This window comes from Indicator indicator, chromosome 24 (assembly GCF_027791375.1).
Source record: "Indicator indicator isolate 239-I01 chromosome 24, UM_Iind_1.1, whole genome shotgun sequence".
NCBI lineage: Eukaryota > Metazoa > Chordata > Aves > Piciformes > Indicatoridae > Indicator > Indicator indicator.
The window spans coordinates 9,807,709-9,830,538 of NC_072033.1; the positions used below are offsets into that span (position 1 = coordinate 9,807,709).

Sequence of the window (22,830 nt, forward strand, 5' to 3'; positions counted from 1 at the left end):
AGCCCAAGACCAGTACCATATTATTTAGGGTTGAAGAGGGGGAGATAAAAAGGGAAGTGTTGTGCCCCCAGTTTGCTGCTACCTGTTCTGCCTGGTCCCAGAGGCTGATTTCGCGGTGCACAAGGAGAGGAACGTGCAGCATGTGTGGCCAGAGCCCTCAGACCTCCTGCGGCTGGGTCAGTGCCAAAGGCCTGCCTGTAAGGAAAGGGGCTGTGAGGCGGAAACATCACAGGGCAGTGCAGGGTCTGGAACAAACACTTGACTCAGCCATAGACTCGTTTGTGACTGCAGGCAATGTGCACAGTTCATGCTTTCTTCTGGAAACCGCAAGAAGCAGTCCCTGCCCCGGTCTCTGTGAGCTGTACACTTGCAAGGGCTGCCCTTGTGTGTCTGAGCCTGTGTGGCTTCCAATCCAGCAGCAGCTCCAGCGTGCTCTGTATCAGCTGAGCAGAATTTCACAGCAAAAATGACAATCAAGCAGCTATAATCTTCTCTTAGTAGAACAGCTCAAAGATTCTATAAAAAAAAAAAAAACACTAAAATTTTATAACAAAACCTCCAAGTGACAAACTCTTTGGAGGTGACAATATGTAGGATAATTAGCAATGGGAAGGGAGTAGAATTTCTGAGTATTATTATATGCCATTAACAACTTTCAGATCTCATTGAGAGTGCTTTGTGGCACCTTGGTTTGTAGTGATGAGTTACATTTTCTTATGCCACTTTTCCCAAGCATCTAAGAATCTTTACATTTGTTGCACTGAGCTCCAGTAAGCCAGTAAAAGTTGAAGTGCTCAAAACCTGTTTTGAACAGCCTGAATACTGTCCATCAAAGCAAACATCCTGAAAACACTCCTTTCAAGGCACTTGTTGAGCACTATCATCTTGAAATGTCAGATTCATACTCATTTAAATAATTTGACAGCTTCCAAGAAGGCATCTGATGAGCATCACATTCAAGTGTCAAGAAGCACAGAGAAAAAGTGCCAAAAAAAGTTCAATCCAATGAAATTTTATCAGCTATTAGGTGAATATTATAATACAGTTACTACTAAAAAAGATTTCTTGTTTAAAGGGAAAATAAACTTTACATTCAAGACTTTTTTTTTTTTTTTGTTAAAGACCTTACACTGCCCCCACAGTATCTCCCATGTTTCTCACTGAGATCTTCCAGTGAAATGAATCCAGAAGGCAGACATACACATAGCAAAAGCAGTACACATCGATATTGGGTGAACACCTCAAGCCCACTGTAACTGAGCCATTGGAGGTGCTACTCCTGTGGAAGAATTCAGTATCTTTGGATTAAACCTTTAATGCTTTCTGTTGGGCATCAAAAACCTGAATCTCTAAATGAGAAAATTCTTGGGGAAAAAAAAACCAACCAAACCTTGTCCCTGATTTGCATGAACTGCAGTTATTTCATTGCACCAAATACTACGTGTGTTTGATAGGGGGGCTTGAGGCTTACTGTGTGTTTGTGATATGCTTTGAGATCCTCTGATGGAAGGTGTTACCTAAATACAAGTAATTTGATGCTTAAGTGTCTAGAATTCCCAGTGGACATCTGCACTCGAGCCCTGCTGCCATCACAAATGAAAAACATTTGGAATCCTTAATGTGATTTTTAATGGACATATGTTCATAACACAGTGCCACCAATTTGGCATATTTAGTGTCTTCTCAAGAGAAGCCCACAGTTTGTATAGCAAGATTGTGGGAGGTTAGGATTGCAGTGTGAGAAAATTTGCACAACACCTGCCTGACTATAATTTAATTGGCAGAAACTAATGCTTGGGGCTTAGTTGGTGGGGTTTTTTTTTTTTTGTTTGTTTTTGTTTTTTTTTTTCCCTCTGCTCAAAACTGAAGAGACACTAGGACTAATTGTGCTGTCTTACACTGTCAGCCTTAGGCTTTTATTCCAACTTTACTTGTGCTGCAATATGATCATTTTCTGGCCCATTCTCTTTTTTTCTGACAATTAAGCCTTGCTTACTCTCTGGGGTTTTGTTTGTTTGGGTTTTTTTGTTTGTTTTGGGTTTTTTGTATAATGACTTACCTGGCCAGCAGGAAGGACTTAGTATTTTTCTACTTCATTGAAGAAGGGGTCTGCTTAGTGTTGCTGAAATTTAAAAATAAAAAAAAAATGGGGCATAATCAAGTGCTTAACAATATGCTTTAAAAGAAAAAACAATTAGTCAAAAGGTTTCTGATCAGTTCCACCAGCAACACAGTATGTGGACTCCAAATACCAACACCACCTCTGTCATTAAATTGGCTTTGATTTTATCTTTGCTTTAAAGCAGAACCCCATCTGGGGCAATCTTTAGCACTTATCCTACCAGATTTTTGTTTTCTTTTTCAGGAATGTTTGGTCTTGCAGTCCATCAAGGACAGCCCTCTTACTTCACTGTTTTCTTCCTTTTACATTTACAAAACATAATAAAAAGCTTTGCAGGAGAGATAGAGGATACAGTCCCAGGGGAAGCATTCCTGCAGCGTGAGATTCGGTTCTGCAGTATTTTAGACTTGCAGGGCAGGAAGGTGAGCTGCTCTCCTGATCTGTGCAGCTATGCCAGACCTGGCATTTCAGGGCTTGCCAAGTCACTGCTGGCTGCCTCAGCGAAAACCTTTCTAGAAACATCTCATTGATGCATGAACCTGAGTGAGTGGAGCATACGTAAATCAATTGTGTTGCTTTAAAGGACTCCATGAAACTTCACTGGGACTCCCAGATTTCCTGTTTGGTAAACTACTGTTGGCAATCATCTGCATACATAGTGGAAGCCCTATAAATTCAAGTGACAGGTTGGCATGAAAGCATTGCCTTATCCAGGCTCAAGATGCTTTGCTGGGGCTGTGTGCAAGCAGAGTGACATGAAGTGGCAGCAGGGTTATTCCTACAATTTTGGCTGATACATTTCAGTCCTCACATACCCAGAATACTTGGACAGACAGAGGTGAAGATCAGTCTTCTGTTATAGAGAAAGAGAAGGTCAAGAGCTGAAAGACAGACAGGCAGGGACAGTTAGAGGCAAGATCTCAAAATGTCTGAGGTCACACTTGCAGCCTCAGAATTATAAGAGTAGGAGTGGCTGTTGGTATCATATACTGCCACAACAGATACAGAGATGTACACATCTGTATATGCATGCTTGCATACCATGGACTTCACGTATGCAACTGTGCAGCCACAGCCCTGAGCATTTTGGGGTCTTTACCTTGAGCAGTAATTTAAGGATGAATTAGTATTTTATGACCCCCATAGGACTCCCAGTAGATAAAACATAACATTTGAAGGAGGATGTTAATTACTGAGACAGCTGCTGATCTACCTCTTCTGAGCTCGTAGCAGTAGGATATACCATTCAAGTATATTCTGAACCAAAAATATACTGTTTCAAGTGTCTCAAGCAAGCCAGAAGCAAAACCTTTATTTTGTGCACTGAAGTAAACTCAACATTTATATTTAATTTGCCTTTCTTGTTTTTTTTTTTTTCTTTTTCCTAGAATTTCATGGATGAAAATAAGGCTCTGAGACAATCATGGTGGTTATTCATGTCTGTCAGTGCTCACTGTTGAACTTTATCCCCAGATCGGGCAATGTTCCCAAGGTGAGTAAACACACCTTGGACGAGCCTTCACTTCACAGCCAACTAACAAGCATTTCCCTATCAATTGTGCCAACTGCTCTTTGCCTGGCTGACCCCTGTGTTCCTGCTTCCACATACTCTTTGTGCTCAACCTTTCCCACACATTGAGAAGTTACAGTGCTTTTGTTTTCAAAGACAAACTGGATCAAAGTTTGATTAAACTGCTAAATTTTGTAACTTCTTCAAATCAGCAAACCCAGGGGCTAAGAATCACTGCTTTCAGCATTCATTAATCAAGCCTGTTAAATGATTACCTCGTCAGGGCTGCATGATGACAAAGTCAGTGGCACTGTCCCAAGATACATCCAATGGTGACGTAAAGGACAAGCCTCTCTCACCTCACCTAGTGGGCTGGACACTGCCATGAAGAATATTTAAGGAAGGAGGATGTTTGCTTGGAAAGCAGCAATCACAAGAGTACTCCAGAGCAAGCAAAACAAAATCAGCAGAAAGGAACAGCAGAATCCTCTCTGAAATCCAGCTTAGTCTTACAAATACAGTAAGTAGAATGGCCTCTACTTTTTCCAACTTGACATTACCAATGATCCAAGCTCTCTGTATTGATTTTAAGACAAGTATATGACCAAATCTGTTATAAATACTGTATTTGTGTAATATGTTGTTAGGAAGGCTTATTGACACTGGTTAGAAAGTCACAGTGTGCTAACACACTCTGTATGTTTGATTTTAGATTGTGATCAGTATTTCAAAGCCATCAACAGGATCCACTGCAGGTTCAATAATGCCTCCACAGTTGAAAGCCGAGGTAAATGGCATGCCCAAGGTTGTCCAGGGGGATTTGGACAGCTTTTCTCCAGAAGCAAGGGATTTCATTGAAAGTAATGCCAAGCTGTGCCAGCCTGAGAGCATTCATATCTGTGATGGCTCAGAAGAAGAAAACAAAAAAATTCTGGACATCATGGTAGAACAAGGCATGATCAAGAAGCTGAGGAAGTATGAGAACTGGTGAGTAGCCTGAAGGAAGTCAAATATAATCTCACAATGGCAACATGATTTTGCTGTCCTGTTTACTTTTAAAACTGCTTGTAACCCTTCAATATTTGCTTTCCTAGCTTACATAGGTAAAACGCCCAGGAAAAGCAAAGTCTTTCCTCTAAAACTTCACATAAACCACATTATTCAATTGGACTGTCAACTGCATAGTGTCTCTGTTGATTAGTTACATCAGGCAACTGAAATAATGTCACGAGACTTATGTAACTGATCATTAGCAATGGCTAAATATTATTTAGCAAATACATCTTTAAAAGAAGTCTACTATTTTAATCAATTAGTTTATTCATCAGATACTTTGTGGCATTCAAATAGCTCTGTGGGTGTTCCAATATTATTCAGAACAGACATTATTCATATCATGCCGATGAGCTTTGACTGTAATGTATTCAGCAAATACTTTTTTCAAATATTTCATCATCTCTCCCAACTAACCCAACATGAAAGGAGAATATTAACAACAAGTACACACTCAGGAATTATGTGCTGACCAAAAGATCTTAATGGAAGGAATCTGCAAAGACTTTCAGATAACTAAGTGCAGGAATTTGGCAATCTGTTTGCAGACTATTTGGGAGAGAAAAGGGCAAGATTCACCAGATAAATTATTCATTGTTAATTATATGCTTAGCTGTAGTGATGATGGCTATGACAGCCCAACTAGAACATTTTTATACTCGAGGAAAATTTCTGTGTACAGAGGTGAAAATGTAAAACAATCCTCTCTATTGTAAATAGATGGCAAAAAATATTCAGAGGGGAAAAATAATCCCCTTTAATAAACTATTTCACTTTTTATGGTCATAATTATACTCAGGAGTTTTTTCATGATGCTTCTAACTTGAAGGACTATGCCAATCCACTTAGCTGGATTCTGACCCCAAAGGCACTTCTACCAACACTTTAAAGTATTTGCTTGGCATCCACTTTGCTTAATGCATCATCTTGTGGTCTCCATGCAAAACAACTTCACACTGATGAGAATTAGAATTAAATGAGATTAACTTTTCCCTGAAAGTTAGTAATAGAGAATGAGGCTGAGGTAAGAGGCAAAGAAGTATTAAAGTGTAACCAGAATTTCCTAGGCCATGTAATTTGTTATTTGTGCTGGCAAATCTTGAAACAATTTGTAGGAGAGAGTACACCTGAATGATTTTTGAGACTCTGTTATACTGGCTCCGTCACTGTAATTTTGGCCTTACAAAGCATTTTACCCTTTTGTCCTAAACCGGTCCTACAGATGGGTAAAGAGCTCTATATTGATAATTAAAGTCTAATTTCCTGATTTTGGGTGAAATGCAGCTGGTTGGCTCTCACTGATCCAAGAGATGTGGCAAGAGTTGAGAGCAAAACTGTCATCATCACTCAAGAACAGAGAGACACCACTCCCATCCCTAAAACTGGAACCAGCCAGCTGGGTCGCTGGATGTCTGAAGAAGATTTTGAGAAAGCCTTCAATACCAGGTTCCCAGGCTGCATGCGAGGTAGGCAAGAAAGGAATGGTTGGCATTGAACTTCTAGGATTATGGAGGCACTCCTAGTAGTAGTAGTTACTGTATTATTTAAAGAAAGACTTTAGCTGAAGGTTGTTTGTTCCCCTGATATTAGTCACTTTGTTGGTTTCATCTGGATCCTTATCACAGATCCAAGTGCCCATGTGAGGATAGTCCTTGGTCTCTTTCCAGCACTCTTCATACAGAGGGGCAAAGAAAGATATGGGTGACTTTTTTTCAGGAAGTCACACAAAAACAAAGTAGCAGATAAGAAGTGAGTTGATAATTGAGAACCCCTACTCCTAGCAATAATTTCAGGCTCAATGATTTATGCCCACAAAACACCTGGCTTCCACCCACCTTTACTACCGGCTAGACAGTTTGTCTGAACAGCTGCTTCAAGCATTTAAGATAAAACTCTTCGCTACACAATTAAACAAACAAATCTACAGCTCTTTAAACATTACCAGAATCACCCACAAGAGAAGCAGCTTTTAAAGAAGTGAGAAACAACCTCCATCTTAATCAAACTGTTTCAAAAGTTCCTTGTTTTGCTCTTTGTCACATCTGGCTGCTCCCTGTTTTCCAGGACGCACAATGTATGTCATCCCCTTCAGCATGGGGCCTATTGGGTCTCCTTTGTCCAAGATTGGGATTGAGCTGACAGATTCCCCATATGTAGTGGCCAGCATGAGGATCATGACACGGATGGGAACAGCTGCTTTGAAAGCCCTGGGCAATGGGGAATTTGTAAAATGCCTTCACTCAGTTGGATGCCCTCTACCACTAAAAGGTATGAAACTGTCACCCCTGGAAGATCCCAGAGGCATGTTTTAGAGCTAACTGAGTTCTCAGCACATGGGAGGCACTCACTGTAGAAGACCAGGACGGTTTGTACAATAGCACTATGTTCAGAACTCAATTACAGCTCAATGAGACTTTCATGGAAAGGAGATTATTATCCCTAGTACTTACCAGGAGGTTTCCTTTAAAGCATCTGCTATGGGTTCCTGTCAGAGGCTTGATGCTGATGAAACAACAGTGTGATCCAGCATGGAAATTGCTGCATTCATGAGTACAACATTCCGTTTTGCAGAACCATTAATCAACAACTGGCCATGCAACCCAGAGTTAACGCTGATTGCCCATCTCCCGGATCGCAGAGAGATCATTTCTTTTGGCAGCGGTTACGGAGGAAACTCCTTACTGGGGAAAAAATGCTTTGCTCTCAGAATTGCCAGCAGACTTGCCAAAGAGGAGGGCTGGCTAGCTGAGCACATGCTGGTAAGAGCCACTAAATCATGTGTTATTTGAACAGCCATTAAACCCTAAATCAGTTGAACATAAATACATCACATCTTGCTATCAATGAAATTAGTCTCATATGGATAGTCCTGTAACATTAGATAGGAATTTGTCACATGGCAGGCTTATAAGAAATAGGAAACTGTTTGCAAGATTAAGTAGCAAACATTCTAAAATAGTACCTATAACATCAGTAGCCAAGAAGGATTTGGAACTGGTCAAAGTGTCTGCTTGTAGGCAGACACGTATACCTTAAGCAGAGCCTAAACGTCATCATTGCAACCACATTGCCCCTACAAATCTAATAGTAAAAGATTAATACAAGCTTTGAAAATTGTCTTGTCTTTCATATTATAAAGAGGTTTGTGCACTCAAAAACCTGCAAATAGTACATTTTCTACACGAGTTCTGCTTGTACCCTTCCTGCTTTTACTTTCTGCCATCATTTACACATTCCAATGCCATAAAATATCACTAAAAAAGATAATTTCAAAAAGCATAAGAGAACATTCACAGAAAAACTATCTATGGACTCTGAACAGTGCAGAAATATTCATACAGGAAGTGTTTTCACTTCACTCCAATCATGTAGCCAAAAGAATATTGCTTGGTTTTCTTCTGCCTCAGCTGAGAAACACAAATGTATATAGTCTGCTTACCTTTAATTGGCAAAATAACAATAAAAGTTTGAATTACAGACATACTTGGTGGTTTTTTTAAAATAAAAGATCGCCTTATAGATATTCTAGAGGCAAAAAGTGTAGACTTTTTGATTAATGAAGTACAGTTTGAATTGTCAACTATATTATGTGGTGCTTCTGTAGAAACAAATTTGCATAATTAAATATTTTATCATTACCACTTGCTGAGAGACAGTCTTCAAAATGAAAAGTGCAAGGAAAAAAAAAATAGTGTATTTAACAATTGCATTAATTTTTCAATAGATCCTGGGCATTACCAATCCAGAAGGTAAAAAGAAGTATTTTGCTGCAGCATTCCCTAGTGCATGTGGTAAAACTAACTTGGCTATGATGAACCCAAGCCTGCCAGGATGGAAGATTGAGTGTGTGGGAGATGATATTGCCTGGATGAAATTTGATGAACAAGGTATGGAACTGAAATTGGATTATTTTACAGTGCAATATGGGTTGCTTTTAGCAGCAAGATATTCTATAAAATTTTGGATTAGAGTAAGTAAATCAAACTGGTTTAATATTTTGTCATTTAACTTCCAGGCAATTTAAGAGCAATCAATCCCGAAAATGGCTTTTTTGGTGTCGCCCCTGGAACCTCAGTCAAAACAAACCCCAATGCTATCAAGACCATATTGAAGAACACCATCTTTACCAATGTAGCAGAAACCAGTGATGGAGGTGTCTACTGGGAAGGCATTGATGAGCCATTGGCACCAGGAGTAACACTGACTTCATGGAAAAACAAGCATTGGACCCCGGATCATGGTAACCTGACCTACCCCACAGCCTTTCTTGGCTTCCTCTGCTGAATTCAGGCTAATTCTGCCATCATGACCTTTCCATTGTATTCTGTTCAGGGGAACCTTGTGCTCATCCCAACTCACGGTTCTGTACTCCAGCTGGCCAGTGCCCCATCATGGACCCTGCATGGGAATCACCTGAAGGTGTGCCCATTGAAGGGATAATCTTTGGAGGCCGCAGACCTGCTGGTAAGAGATGCAGCAACCTAGGCTGAAGTGCTAACCACAGAAGGATTGAAACACAACCAGGCTTAGGCTTTGTTTTCATAGCTGCAAAAGCAAGGAAATAACCATGATCAGACGAACTGTTGTTAGCCTTTGACTCACACACAGCCACAGGTATTTCCATGTCTGTATTGTTAGATGTTAACACCAAAATGGTCATAATAATAAAGGGCTGGAGAGAGATCAGGACCCACTAGCCTGGGTAATAGATGCAAAGCAAATTGCTACACTTGTCTCAATTTTCTTGCAGTTTTACTAGTTCATACAGGAAATGAACCAGAGAAGTGAACCAGTTGTAGGCAGCCTGCAGAAAAAGAAGTAAAATAAATAATAATTTCTACCTAAAGTTGGGGGGGAAAAAAGAGAAAAAATGCAAAGTATGAGTCTAATACCATGACCACATTCTATCCCCAAATAAAATCTGCTGGGGATTCTGAGCCCCATATATTTCCTACTGATCAACTAAACATGAATGTGTTCAGTAATCAGTAGCTAGTTTTCAAAACATTCATATAAACTTCTTTGATATAAGAGGGCAGGAAATGAAGTGATTAGAAAAGTCAGGAAGATTAGAATACATTATAGAGTAACATGCATTCAGCAGTACCACAGGTAGCAAAACCTGCTACAAAAGTTTCTGGACTTCTAGTTGCTGAAGTGATTTTGTTCTTCACAGGTGTGCCTCTTGTATATGAGGCCTTTAACTGGCAGCATGGAGTATTTATAGGAGCAGCTATGAGATCTGAAGCAACAGCAGCTGCTGAGCACAAAGGTAAATCAAAATTTAATCTGCCTACCTGTATTAAAAGCAATCCTCCTTGGACTGCCTGCTCTATCCTTCTCCCCTGATCTTTCACATTTTGATCTTGGCAGCTAATTTTGCAACCTGTGCATTTTCACAATAGAAAAATATTTGTACTGGAATTAAAGCCAAATTCCCTCTAAAAGTCATATTAAGCAAAATAATCTCCTAGGTGGCAAGTATACAGAACAGGGTGCAGCAAGGAATTGTCAGAAGCCTTGATATGGGATAAATAAACGTGAATTTTCTCTTCTGCTAGAGCTCAACATAAATATACAAATGATCAAAGTCAGCTCTTCAGGATCGTCATTTAAGCTGCTTGACCTGAGATTTAAGAAATTTTGTTTCCATCAATAACAAAATAGAATTTAATGTGTACTTTTTTGTACATCAAGGATAATGCTTGTTTTGTTTCTAAAGGTCTTCAGTTTGGATACAGAGGGTGGTTAAGGGACCATGGGTACTAAATCCTGGGCTGGGTCTCACTCTTTGTGCATTAGAATAAATGTGCTATTTGTTAACTTGCATTCTGCATTTGTGTTTTGAACAGGAAAAATCATTATGCATGACCCATTTGCCATGAGACCTTTCTTTGGCTACAATTTTGGCAAATACCTGGCCCACTGGCTCAGCATGGCACATCGGCCAGCTGCAAAACTCCCCAGGATCTTTCATGTTAACTGGTTCCGGAAAGACAGCCAAGGAAAATTCCTGTGGCCTGGCTTTGGAGAGAATTCCCGCGTGCTGGAGTGGATGTTCAACAGAATTGAAGGGAGAGCCTCTGCCAAGACAACCGCCATCGGTTACATCCCTGCTGACACTGCTTTGAACTTGAAGGGTTTAGAAGATGTCAACTTGACTGAACTGTTTGATATTTCCAAAGATTTCTGGGAAAAGGAGGTAGAAGAAATCAAACGATATTTTGAAGTACAAGTTAATGCTGACCTTCCCTCTGAAATAGAAAAGGAAATGCTTGCCTTAGAGAAAAGGATAAAACAGTTGTAGCTGATCAAAACCACAATTATTTATCAATCCACACATACTAAGACAGGACAAACACATTTTATCAAATCACCACTGGTAGCATAACAGCACACTGATGGGCAGGGTGTTATAATGAAAGTAGGTCTTAGTTTAGTTGGAAAAGAGATAGGGGCATTCTAGAAGTAACTCCAGACCTAATGATTTATAACTACGTCAGTTGTTGTGAATGGATGAGCAGCTGTGGGAAAGCAATGTGCACATGGTCTTCAAAACCCTGATTTGTCATTTACATGCTCATATAGCCATGATGTGTGTAAATTATTTGCCTAGTTCTGCACATATAATCCAAACCAATCCAGCCTTCAAGGTGTAGCGCGTTGTTTCTATCACACAGACCTCCAGAGTCTCAGACTCTACAGGAAAGAAGGAAATTGGTCCATATGTATGAGATGAACATACTCCATGGCTTGAATGTTTTTTTAGAAAAAACAAGTTGTGACTTTTATCGGAGTGAAAAATGACTTTGTATTACTAATGCCTATTTAAGATATTGCTGTTGTATATGACTCATGTTCCTGTGATTTCCAGATGTTTTGAATGGCTTGTTCTTTAAACTATTGAAATAAACGTTTATACAAAATATGATCTCATTTCCAATACTCACACTGTTTATAAACTGCATGCATATAAATTAGGCCTCCTGTCAATACCACAGCACAGGGAGAAATTCACATGTGGAAGTTAGATGTTGACTAGCATTGATCTGCTGCTCCTCTGCTCCTCCTCAGCCAACTAGTTTAAGCCACATGCTGTCTTTGCAACTTCTATTTCAATCAAAGGAATGATCCAGAAATTATACCAGCTGCGAGCAGTCATCCAACTAGTGATGTGCTCTCCATAACTGGGTATTGTTCATTACTTCAGGCATTAATAAAATAAACTACCCTCTAGGAAGCCCCATATTAGAACCTTGACATATTCTGAGGTCATAGACAGTACCTTGTTTTTTATAACTAGTGGAGCTGTTGAAGGACAGATTTTGAGAGTTTTCCAGGCTTTTTGAAATACGTAAAGCCTTAGAGCTCAGTGGAAATAGGGGTAGGAACCTGTCTTGGCTTCCTTTTAGATTCAAGATACTAAAACCATCCCATGTTCTCCCAATTAAAGGTGGCCTTTACATGCTTCCTGCTTCCCATGTCCCATTCTGCTTTTAACTTTGAATGCTTGAGCTCCCAAAATGTATTGCAAATATTTGCTTAGCAAAAAGAAAAATCACTTACTTTGTGTAATAAGTGCTTTTATAGGCCTTGCTTCCTAACAAAACAAACAGTACCGGGGCTAGACAACAGATACCCTTCGCAGTGTGCTAGGAGAGCTCACATAGTCTGAAAAGCCTCTACCTACCTCCTGACTCCACATTCAGGACTTAACTCAAACATTTCCAACTCTGAGGTGAATAATACAGCATAAGTCAATAGACAAATCACATAAAAACCAGACAATAGAAAGCTGCCATGAAAGTGGAAGAGAACAGTGCAGCCTCTGCAGAGATGATCACCAACTGACCTGCTTGCTGGTCAAAAACCACATCTGCGTGGATAGAGGTCTCCTGCAGGGTCATTTTTATCCTGTGTACTCTTGAGTGAGCTCCAAATTAAAAGAAAAATCAAAGTGGAAGACTGCAAATAAGTCAGAGGAAGTGAGCCAAGAGAGACGATTACATGCACTCCTCAGATTCAAGGACTACTCTTAGGAGTATAAAATAAAGCTGATTATAAAGTACTTCTAGAAATAGTTCATGAAAGGCTGGGGCCATTCCCAAACCCATACAACAGTACTGGGCCTGGTATTTGGAGAAGTCTAAGGAAGAAACAACATCTAAGAAAATCTATCATACTAATATCAGAGAGTTGTGCCAGTTACACTCCGAGAGTTTCTTCTGGGCCTCCTGGGAGGAACATGAGCAGTGCAGACGTGTTCCAAGCACGTTTTGAAATGCTGCCCAACAAACGCACAGGAGCTCAGGGCTTTCTAGAGCTCTGAGCAGCTCTGGTGTGCTGTTCTGCCTTCTCAAGCACAACCAAGCCCAACATTCTGAATATTAAACAGAAAGGACTTGTACTTCATGCCAGAAGAATCTGTGTCTAAGGGCCAAGACAAGCAGGCATAGGACCTAAGAATGAGACCTGTCCCATAAAATGCTGCTCAGCAAGGGGATATGTACCATCATGGTAGGCCAACATCACTGAGATCTTACAGCACACACCCAGCTAGCAATATCAGTGTTACAAGGTACTAAGTGCCTTGAGAACATCATATCACAGCCCAAAACACTGGGTTTTATATTCTGACTAAACCCTGGCTTTCTCCTCCTCACCCCAGGAGGTTGGCAGACTTTCCTTCTCTTGACCACCGCTGCCCATGGGGTTCTCCTCTGGGCATTCTTTCTATGAAACATAACACAACTCACGGAAAGTGGCTATCACGAGCACTTCTGGCAAAAATATTTAAACCATTTGTGGGTTTGGCTTTTTTATAAAACATGTTTTAACCACATGTACCTTTTCAAACACTGCTCAGAGACTGATGGGCATGCAAACCATTCCAGAAACTACAGAAAACGGGAAAAATCTGCTGTACTGTTAAAGCTGAGAACAAGAAAATAACTTTTCGTGTGAGTCATTCAACAGCTTATTGTATGTAAATATATCCACAACCCATCAGCATCTATGGGGAGTACAATTTACATTTTGAATGATCAAAATGTTTAGTATTGGCAGAGAAAATGTTTAAAAAGAGAGAAGGCGGTGGTTTAAAATTTAGAAACTTAGTCGACTGTGCCAGATTATGATCTCAACTTCTCTTCCTCCAACAAATACTATGCTCCATACAAAAATAAAAAAAAGAGAGAGAGAACATTAGAACAAAAAGCTTTTAAACTGGAATTTGGAAGTTACCCTGAATTTCAAAAGAAAGAGGGGAAGGCAACAAGTGCAATAAATTTCAACAAATTAATAGAGAAACATAAAACTCGGCCTATTAAACATGATTGAGAGAAGGGAAGCACAGGGAAGACTAACACATGAAGTGTACGGAGCCATAACATTCACAACAGCTGTGTTATGAAATGCACTTGGTATTCTGGGAAGTGAGAAACAAAATACTTTGTTAAAACACTTGTGGATGTACCAGTGGCTGAAAAGCAGAGATAAAAATCAAAATCAAGAGCTTAACCATTAATGTTATTGAGGATACAATCTCTGGTACTTTGTTTATGCCATGATTCACTGAACAAGAAAACACAGTGATGGATGCACCACATTCAGGGGAGGCTGGGCTTGACTCCCTTACAGTTAGTGCAGTCCCTCTAAATGACCTTTATCTACTCAGGCAAGAAGTCTGACTTCGGTGTCAAGTATTCTTACTAGCACAGATAAATCCACAGAGCTCAGCCCCAGACCTTCATTCAATCTCTGCACAGGTTAAGAAGTCTTCAAGCCTGACACCACCCTATGGGCTCATTTCTGATATTTCAAGGTCACATTTTGCCTGTTTTGCCTTGTTCCTTCAAGTCCCTTCCTCAGGTGTCAGTTTCAGTAGCAATTAGCTTGAGCCTATAAAATATGCATAGACTTGTAGTCTGTCAACATTATGAAGGTTAAACCAAAACAAATAAATAAAACTGAAAAGCAGCATGACGCTTTCTGTAGAACTTTTATTGGAAAGAAGTAATACCCAATTTTGAATCTCTTACAACTCTGTGATGATAGGGCTGTTTTTCAGGGAAAGAAGTAAAATACAGATAAATGGCACTTGCACTGTGGGAAGTACTGTTTTCCAAAAACCTTGGCTGCCATAGTAACATCATTTATTCCCTACTTGCTGCAGTATAGTCAATTAGCTCCCTAACTGAAAGATGATTATCATAAGTAGAGATGTACCTGGCTGGAAGACTACTGAAATGCTGCTTATGAATGACAAAGCAGAGCACTCTAAATTCCAAATTAGTAATCATTATTGTTGAGCATGGTGGACATTTCTGGCAGTGGTTTAACCTTACCAATACAAAAGGGCACATTTGTCAAATGGATGCTGGCAAACCCCAGTCACTGAGATTCCAAAACGCATCCTGCCACATCTGTGAATCTGTGTGCAGAACAGCTAGGTGGAGAAAAGAGAGAAAAAGAGGAAAACTAATTGATATTTCATACCTTCACTGATCCTTCTGCAGCCATCACAGACATAACTTTTGGCTGCAAAACTTCAATGCAGAAGGATTTTGTGTGCAAATTGTGGAAACCCACATACACTAATATGCAGCATTCAAGTTGTATCTGATCCTTGCAAACACAAACATCGTTATGGAGTCTTTGCTGTAAGAAGCCATGCAGAAGACCTCTGAGCTATCCCCACCCAGTTCGAAGGGCTTTTTACTGCCTTGATTGCAGTCAGGGACGTTTGTCACCGTGGCATTCATTTTGCTTCTCCTTACAGTGGATCCACTGGACTTGCCATGGCTTTTCTCCAGCATAAGAATGACCAGATGTAGGTTCTGAGATGGACTCCAGCTTTTATTCAAGCTGATAAACTGCTAACAGAACTTCTTCTAAAAGACATCCCAGAAATATTCTTTGTGTCTTCTTTGGAAATATTAGATACTGGCTGTTGGAAAAGAAAACATCTGTTTCAATCCTCCCAAAGGAACACATCAGGGTTTTTTGGTGCTGTTTTTGTGCAGCCTCAAGGCCTTTTAATTAGCTTTGTATAATTGTTGCAATTTGTTGTTGCCTTTTTTTATAATTTTTCCATTTGTTTTTAAACCATGATACTAATTTTTGTTCTTTTTCTTGTAAACCATCACGCCAGTTCCCGGGTTGATATGGCAAAGGAACGATCCTTCCCAGAAAATCACTCCTAATAAACAGCTGTTCTCCAGAACAAACCGAGATCATTCTCCACAGAGAACAGCTTCTAGGCTCACAGTTAATAGATCTTACCCTTGCCTTGTATATTCTTGAGGGCTTAAATAAATAGTCTGAAATCTGAACTCTTCACCTTCCTCATCAGTGAAATCCTAGGAAGGCCCTGTCACCATGGTGGAGACTGGCACAGCAACAGCATGTGCACACAAATGCCATCTCAGCTATGAATGTGAAGAGCAAAACAAAACCTTGTCTCACCTACCAGAAACCATCACTATATTTATCTGTGTCTTCCTGAACAGATGAAAACTTCCCATGGTGTTCTGGAGCTCCAGATCCTGAGAGCAGCTATGAATAACATCTTTAAATTTAACCAAGGTTGGAAGGAAAGCGAAACCTAAATGCTACAAGATGATGCCGGTTCAGCTAGCTCAGAAGCCAACAGAGCCATGCTTGCATGGCTTGGTGTAGAGATAAATTCTACCCCATAGGGTGAAAAACATTGCCATCACTATCCAGTAATGCTGAAAAGGTGATATGATTTTGCATGACTTAAGCACCATTAAGCCCAGGAGCCATACAACTCTTTCAGGAGTCAGTCCTGCTGGCAGAAGCCAGAAGGGTAGCAAGACCCAGATGAACATTCCAGAGGTTACAAGTTGATTGCACTGACTCTCACCGAGCAGTTTGATTCCTGTGTTCCTTTGCCTGTAGTTTGTAAACAATGTAATTAGAATTTTACAGTTTTTGGGATGCCACATCATGATCTTTAGGTGTTATAATTTTCATTAATTTCCTATGTTTAATCACAGTAACAAACTCCAGAGGTTAAATGCTTTGAGCATAAACAGTAATGGTTTGGCACTGTCATGTATTATAGTTTGTTATAATTAAAAAAAAAAAAGCCTTTTAGGAAGTTTGTAGATATTTAAGTGAAGAGCAAGGTTATCAATCATTATAATTAATGACAGCAAGAATAGTACTTGGGATAGAAGTCCCCATTTCAAGGTTTGAACTAATTCCTCATTGTTGAAATGTAGGATCAAAATATGATAGGGATAAAACGACCAAAAATGTGTCCAGTATAACCAGGCTAAGGTAAGTTTCTTGAACTTTTGTTCCACCTCAGTCACTGGATTGCCTTGATGCTAAACAGTGAGCTCATGAAGAGCTACATGGCAGTGACAGTGGAGCTGGACAAAAGAGCCCCTGCTGGCTTCAGCAGTGACAAGAAGAATCTGTGCGTTCTTTGCTGAGATTTAGTTTTGTACATTTGGTCTGGTTTTACCTTTCATTTTGGGATACTACCAACAGTTAGTTGAAGCTCCAGAGATAACCAGTAGGGGGGGAAGCTATAAATTTGACTAGGATGGCAGCTGGGAAAAGGAGGGCAAGGCTGTTTGGGAACCGTGAGCAGACTGGTGGTCTCAGAGTACAAAACCAATATCCGTCTGTCACTAGTAAGTAGAAGCAGGCCTTGGATTCCATGGAGTTTTCTTGGTCTTTATTTTATAGAGACAGAAATCTGGCTCTATTTCATCATAGTTATCTACACTCAGGCACCCCTCCACCTTTCAAGGAGATTAGTAGTGATAATGCATCTGGTACCTGCCCCAGCAATAACAAATCTATGTGGAGAAGATTACAAGAAATTGTTTGGACTTCTGCCCAGTCCTAGAAGTCCCACCAACCATTTCCAAAAGTCCCATCAATTTTTATGGCTTGTCTCTCAAGAAGGCTGCTGAAACCTACACGAAGGAGAGACTTTAAAAAGATTTTTGCAGACATTTATTTCTGGCCAAATTATGATTGCTTGGAGGAAAAAGAAGCCACCATACAAATCTTGTTAGAGACTTCAGCAGGAACTCACAAACCCATGCAGAACTGAGATAAGCTAAAAAAAGCAATAGCATCCAGGAGGGAAAGACAGACCAGCCAGCCAAATGCAGCTCTAATTCCAGACCATGACAGACCCCTGAGGCAGGTCCAAAGCCACTTAGCACAAGCGTGGATCTGGGCCAGGAGGAGACGCTGGCACCAAAAGAGCAGCTTTAGCAAGTCCAGGCTGTAATTTGGTGACTTGCTGAGGGAGACAGACTTGGGTAGGCTTGCTACCCCCAGAACCACAAATGTATGGCTCCCCACCTCCTATACTCCCCAAGTCAGATAGCTGCAGGGTCACTGTGATCCCAGAGCTGCCTGTACAACAGAGTATGCACTGTGTGCGTGCAGTGGATGATGGAGTAAGAGCACATCTGCTAACCACACAAAAAGCTGGCATTGTCAATGTGGCTTGGCAGGGGAACCTGTATCAACTGTCTGTAGTCCAAGGTCTAAAGGGCAAGCTGCCTTCAGAGACTCCTGCAACTTCAAGGAACTGTGTCCTGGAGTGAAATCAGTGCCTCTGCAACACACAGCCTGCACTGGCCCCCGACATGTGCCAAGAAAGCACTGTACCCATTTCATGTCACACAGGAGGAGAATTTTCCAGTAGAGCTGGGGGGGGGGGGGGGGGAAGGGGGAGTGGGGTGGGGGAAGAAGCACACAGAGCATCTTGAAAGGCTAAGGGCTAATCCTTGTGACTCTCAGAACCCTCCAAGTGACCTCACAGAAGAGACAGCTCTTCCAGCACAGGTCAGGTTTGTGGGACACCAGCACAGGATTACAGGAAAACCACTAAATCAACAGAAGGGATTGGAAAATATTTTTTTTTTAAGTACAGACAGCTGCTGGGAAGGTGACTATACTGATTAGTCCTATGCAGGACCATGGAACCTCTGACCTAGGGGTCCCCAGGCAGCACAGTAGGAAGAATGTAAAAGAGGGGGACTAGATACCTGGAGACCAGACAGTTTCTGGCAATGAAAACTCCCTGCAGGCTATGTCACACTGCTGCAGTATCTCCAAACAAGCAGCTCTCTCCCATATAGCTAGACCCCTAGAAAGTAGAAGCTGAAAGCTTCTTCTGTTCTGGTTGCTGAAGAGCAGCTCCCAACCTCCTAGCCCAGGTGAATGTTTTTGCTGGATGCTGTTGCTGCTGCAGACACAGCAGGAAGGCCAAGGAAAGAATCTGTTCCCCAGGCATTTATGGTGCTGGGTTTTTTTGGAACCATGAATCTGAAGAGAAACTATGTTGCACCTTAAATGTCCCTGCTAGGCAGAAGGAAAGTCATGAATCTTTAGCAATCTTCCCAAAATCACCATTTTCAACCAGAAAATTAATAAACTGGAAGAAACACTACAGCTGTGACTGCCTGAGTGTGGCCATTAACAAAAGTGGTGTAACAGGTCCAAGTGCAGACAGCCCTGTCTGTGGCTGCTGGTCCTTCTCCCATCCTTCTCTCCCTATCTCTCTGCTTATTGTTTGCTTCATTGTTAATCCAGCCTAATTTAAAAATAGGAAATTGATTTCTTAGGTATCCATTACAAACCAAATCATTCCTTTATTACAGCAAGGATTGTATTTCATAAGCAAGTCATAGAAAATTAAAAGGATGCCTGTTGCTTTGACGAAATAATGGAGAGAAAGGCTGGAGGGGAAGGCACAGACAGCTGGGGGCTGTCTTGCAACCAGTGGTGCAAGTTAACTCTTTACAGGCACCCAAGGCACCTGCAGCTGCCAGTTTTCCTCCACCAAACTTCTGACTATAGTGCTAAGTACTCCCTTATTGCTAAATCTCAAAAGCACCTAAGAGAAGGAATGCAGCTCCTCTGAACACAGTCGGTCAGTGATTTTGGTGGCTGGAGGTTATGTTACGTAAGGTTTGCAGCCTGCCTACATGCAGAATCAGATACCTCTCAGTATTAACACCACTGAAATTAGGTGCCTGACAATTGCCATTGCATGGTGTACACAACACAGGGAGCCACAATGCCAGCCACACTTTAGCCCAGAAGTCCTCATAATGTAAAGATCTCCAGTCCTTGGGCATATTAGACTATTGTGCTTTGCTGCCAGGTATGGAGATTTAGACTGAAGGAGATTTGCCTGGAGAGATGTTCAGTTTACCTTGCACATGGGTTCTCTCAGTACAACAACATCCCAGCCAGGTCAACAAGTAGTTCGCAGTGGACTGTGACTCAGGGTAGATTATAAATTAAAAGAAAATCTGTTGTGTGCTTTACTGAGCATTTATGGACTGTTCTATGAACCTCTCTGAGGAGCAGACAGGACATGGGTCCTCTGAAAAGTAATCTAGATAATTGCAGGACCTTGCAACATCCAACCCAAAGTTCATCAACTACTTCATTTAACAGGCCGATCTCTAGGAATTAGAGCCAAACAAGACTGCTTCAATTTCCCTGTCTGAAGCAAAACCATCAGTGAGTTATTGTGCAGAATGTTGTTTATAATGTGTTCTCTGTAGATGTATCCATATAAAAATGCCACATCTGAGGACAAAGAATAAGCAAAGCCATTACAACAGACCATGAGCAGACAGACTCTATGAGAGTGAGGACTAGCAGAAAAGATCGTCTCAGAGAATTCATGTCTAGTTTGTTCACCTCTCTGAGCACACCCCTTTGAGCAAGAAATTCTTTGCCCTCATTTTGGGATAAGAATCTCCCACTTTGAAAAAAAGAGCCTTTGTTAAAGCATCTTACAAGTCTGTGTCACTCTCAAAGTCTGCTGTGGCTCAGAACTCACTGTTTGTCATTCTGGATGTTAGGACTAGAGAGATCCTACTAAAGTCATTCCTACACCAGTTAAGAGGACTGCAAACACAGCCACCTTACCTAATCCTTCTCCTGCTCTGGGAGAAGACCAGCCAGCAAGCAGCAGGCATTTGGCAGTTCACTGCAAAGAGCTTCCTAACAAGAAAGCCAAAGTCCTCTGAAAACTCTTTATGGTGCTTTTCAACTGATGATTCTCAGAATGGGAAAACAAGTTCTGTAACTTGGTAAGAGTGAAGGAAATAGGCTCCTTCCAGGAACATCCTGCATCATCTCTCCAGCCCCCACCTCCAAAAGGGTTTGTCTGAAGCTGTGTCACTGGTAGATACCACGCACCTTTCTGCTAGTTTCTGTGTTGGCTGTTACTATGTTGAACCAACTTATTTATGAAACAAAGAGCCCAAAAAATTACCACCAAGCAGCTCTACGATCAGCTAAAATAGGCAAAGACCTCAGACTCTGTTAAGGTCTCCAATGGAAGATGAATTCCAATTCCCTGTTATGTGAAATTATTTACACTGCTTTCTGGCCTGCCACATTGCTCCCTCATCCCACATTGCCAGAAACTCAGTCCTCCATAGTTGAATGATTATCAAACAAATTAGAGGATTATTTTCAAGAAGTCTTTTCTTTGGAAAATATCCTCCAGTTCTAACATGTATTTGTTTTGATGATACATTTGATAAGGCAGTCACCAAAAAAATTCAGAAATACAGAGACATTCCTTTGCACTTGCACAACAGAGCCAGCTCATCACGCTGATATTTTAATGGGACCACTGGATGTTTTCATTAGCTGCATCTGCCACTGTGACAGCAACAATAACTCCCAGACAGAAGTCAAGACAAGACACACTAATTAGGTCAAACCTTCAGGACAGAGCTGTCATCACTAAACATAAGTTACTCTGCCCAGGCTCTAGGAGATGTGCTGCTGCACTGAGTTGTCTAAGCAGGATAAAGAATTGGAAGAAATGAGAGTAGTTCTGCCTTTTGCTGTTCTTTACAATTACCCCATGTTAAATTGATCTTGATTAATTATTTAAGGTAAATGGAGTTTTCCTGACCTAATAGCAACATGTAAACTGATTAACTTTACAAAGCCAGCAAAATGATCTGCACACTGAGATCAGCTCTTGCAATGCATTATTTAGGCCAAGTTCTCCTGTGTCACAGCCAGCGATGTGTTGCCAAACACATGGCAGTGACCGTGAGGGTGTGATGTAGGTCTCCTTGGGGTGAGGATTAGACTCCTTCAGCCCCTTAGCAACAGCAGTAAGGAAGGAAAAAGAGGAATGTAAGGAATATTATGAGAAACTGTCCTGTGCTATGGTGCTGCCTCCTGGGGCTGCATCCACATGGGCTTGGGGAAAGGAAGGAAGAGACAATAACTACTTGCAGAGTGGGGTGAGGGCTTGGAGCATGTGGAGAGCTCAAGGGAGATAGGAGAGCTGTAATAAGGAGCAAGACATCTTCAAAGGACCAGACTGCAGTTTAGCTAGCAGAGCCAGACACTGCTGCTACCACAGCCCAAGAAGCAAATGCAAACTGGTCCTTTGGCTGGCTCTACTGGCAGTCCTGTTGCAGCCCCCTATTTGTAATATTGCTAGGGGTTACAGGGCAAAAAAGTTTATTTTGAGCAGATAACGCTTATCTACTAGAAATCAAACCTAGATAAAAGCTTTCCAAGAGATTCTGCTTAGATTTGCATCTGAACTCTGTAACAGTGTCCTATCCAGGCAGATACACAACGTGGTAGCATTGATTCCTGCAGTAATTTACGTATATGAGATGAAAGTGCTTTGTTTAGATATCTACACAGTGTCCCACATCCCTTCTGGCCAGTTACTAAGGCAGGTACACAGAAAAATGAGGGAAAAAAAAAAAAACCACTCATCACCTTCAGGGAAGAAACAGATAAGGCTGATAAGGTAGTAAGTGAAATTCTCCTCCAGGCTTCCACACAAATAAAGCCCTGGGCAAAGGCAGCTCAGCTACAGCAGAAATACTACTTTGGTTGTTTGAAATAAACAGCACCTTCAGGCACAAACAGGGCAATATCCTCCCATCTCCACCCAAAGCTCCTTGTCCAGAGAACTTAAGGTCAAAACAAGAGAGACAGAGAAGCTGGGAGAAAAAAAGGGCACCCAGTCTTCCTTAGAGGCACAGGGAAGAGTGGGAGACCCAGCAGGATGTGGATCTTTAGACACAATACAAGTTCACCTCCAGGGAAGCAGCTGGTTCTGTTAAAGGTTCTGTTAGCT

The 22,830-nt window shown here is 41.1% G+C and overlaps 1 protein-coding gene across 1 annotated transcript; it reads left to right on the forward strand.

The window, feature by feature from the left end:
• Window positions 1-4,084: 4,084 nt before the first annotated feature.
• PCK1 (phosphoenolpyruvate carboxykinase 1) lies at window positions 4,085-11,593 on the forward strand. The gene is made up of 10 exons (XM_054391805.1): window positions 4,085-4,152; window positions 4,345-4,619; window positions 5,970-6,151; window positions 6,750-6,953; window positions 7,257-7,444; window positions 8,410-8,572; window positions 8,701-8,925; window positions 9,018-9,149; window positions 9,862-9,957; window positions 10,538-11,593. The coding sequence occupies exons 2-10, from the start codon at window positions 4,396-4,398 to the stop codon at window positions 10,990-10,992; spliced, it is 1,869 nt and encodes a 622-aa protein (XP_054247780.1). The 5' UTR covers window positions 4,085-4,152; window positions 4,345-4,395; the 3' UTR covers window positions 10,993-11,593.
• Window positions 11,594-22,830: the final 11,237 nt, after the last annotated feature.

What these genes read in the sequence shown, in the direction of transcription:
- PCK1 (XM_054391805.1), top strand. Translation starts at nt 4,396, where the DNA reads ATGCCTCCACAGTTGAAAGCCGAGGTAAATGGCATGCCCAAGGTTGTC. An exon ending in GATGAAATTTGATGAACAAG is followed by an intron (nt 8,573 to 8,700) that starts GTATGGAACTGA and finishes TTTAACTTCCAG; the next exon opens with GCAATTTAAGAGCAATCAAT. An exon ending in GCATTGGACCCCGGATCATG is followed by an intron (nt 8,926 to 9,017) that starts GTAACCTGACCT and finishes TATTCTGTTCAG; the next exon opens with GGGAACCTTGTGCTCATCCC.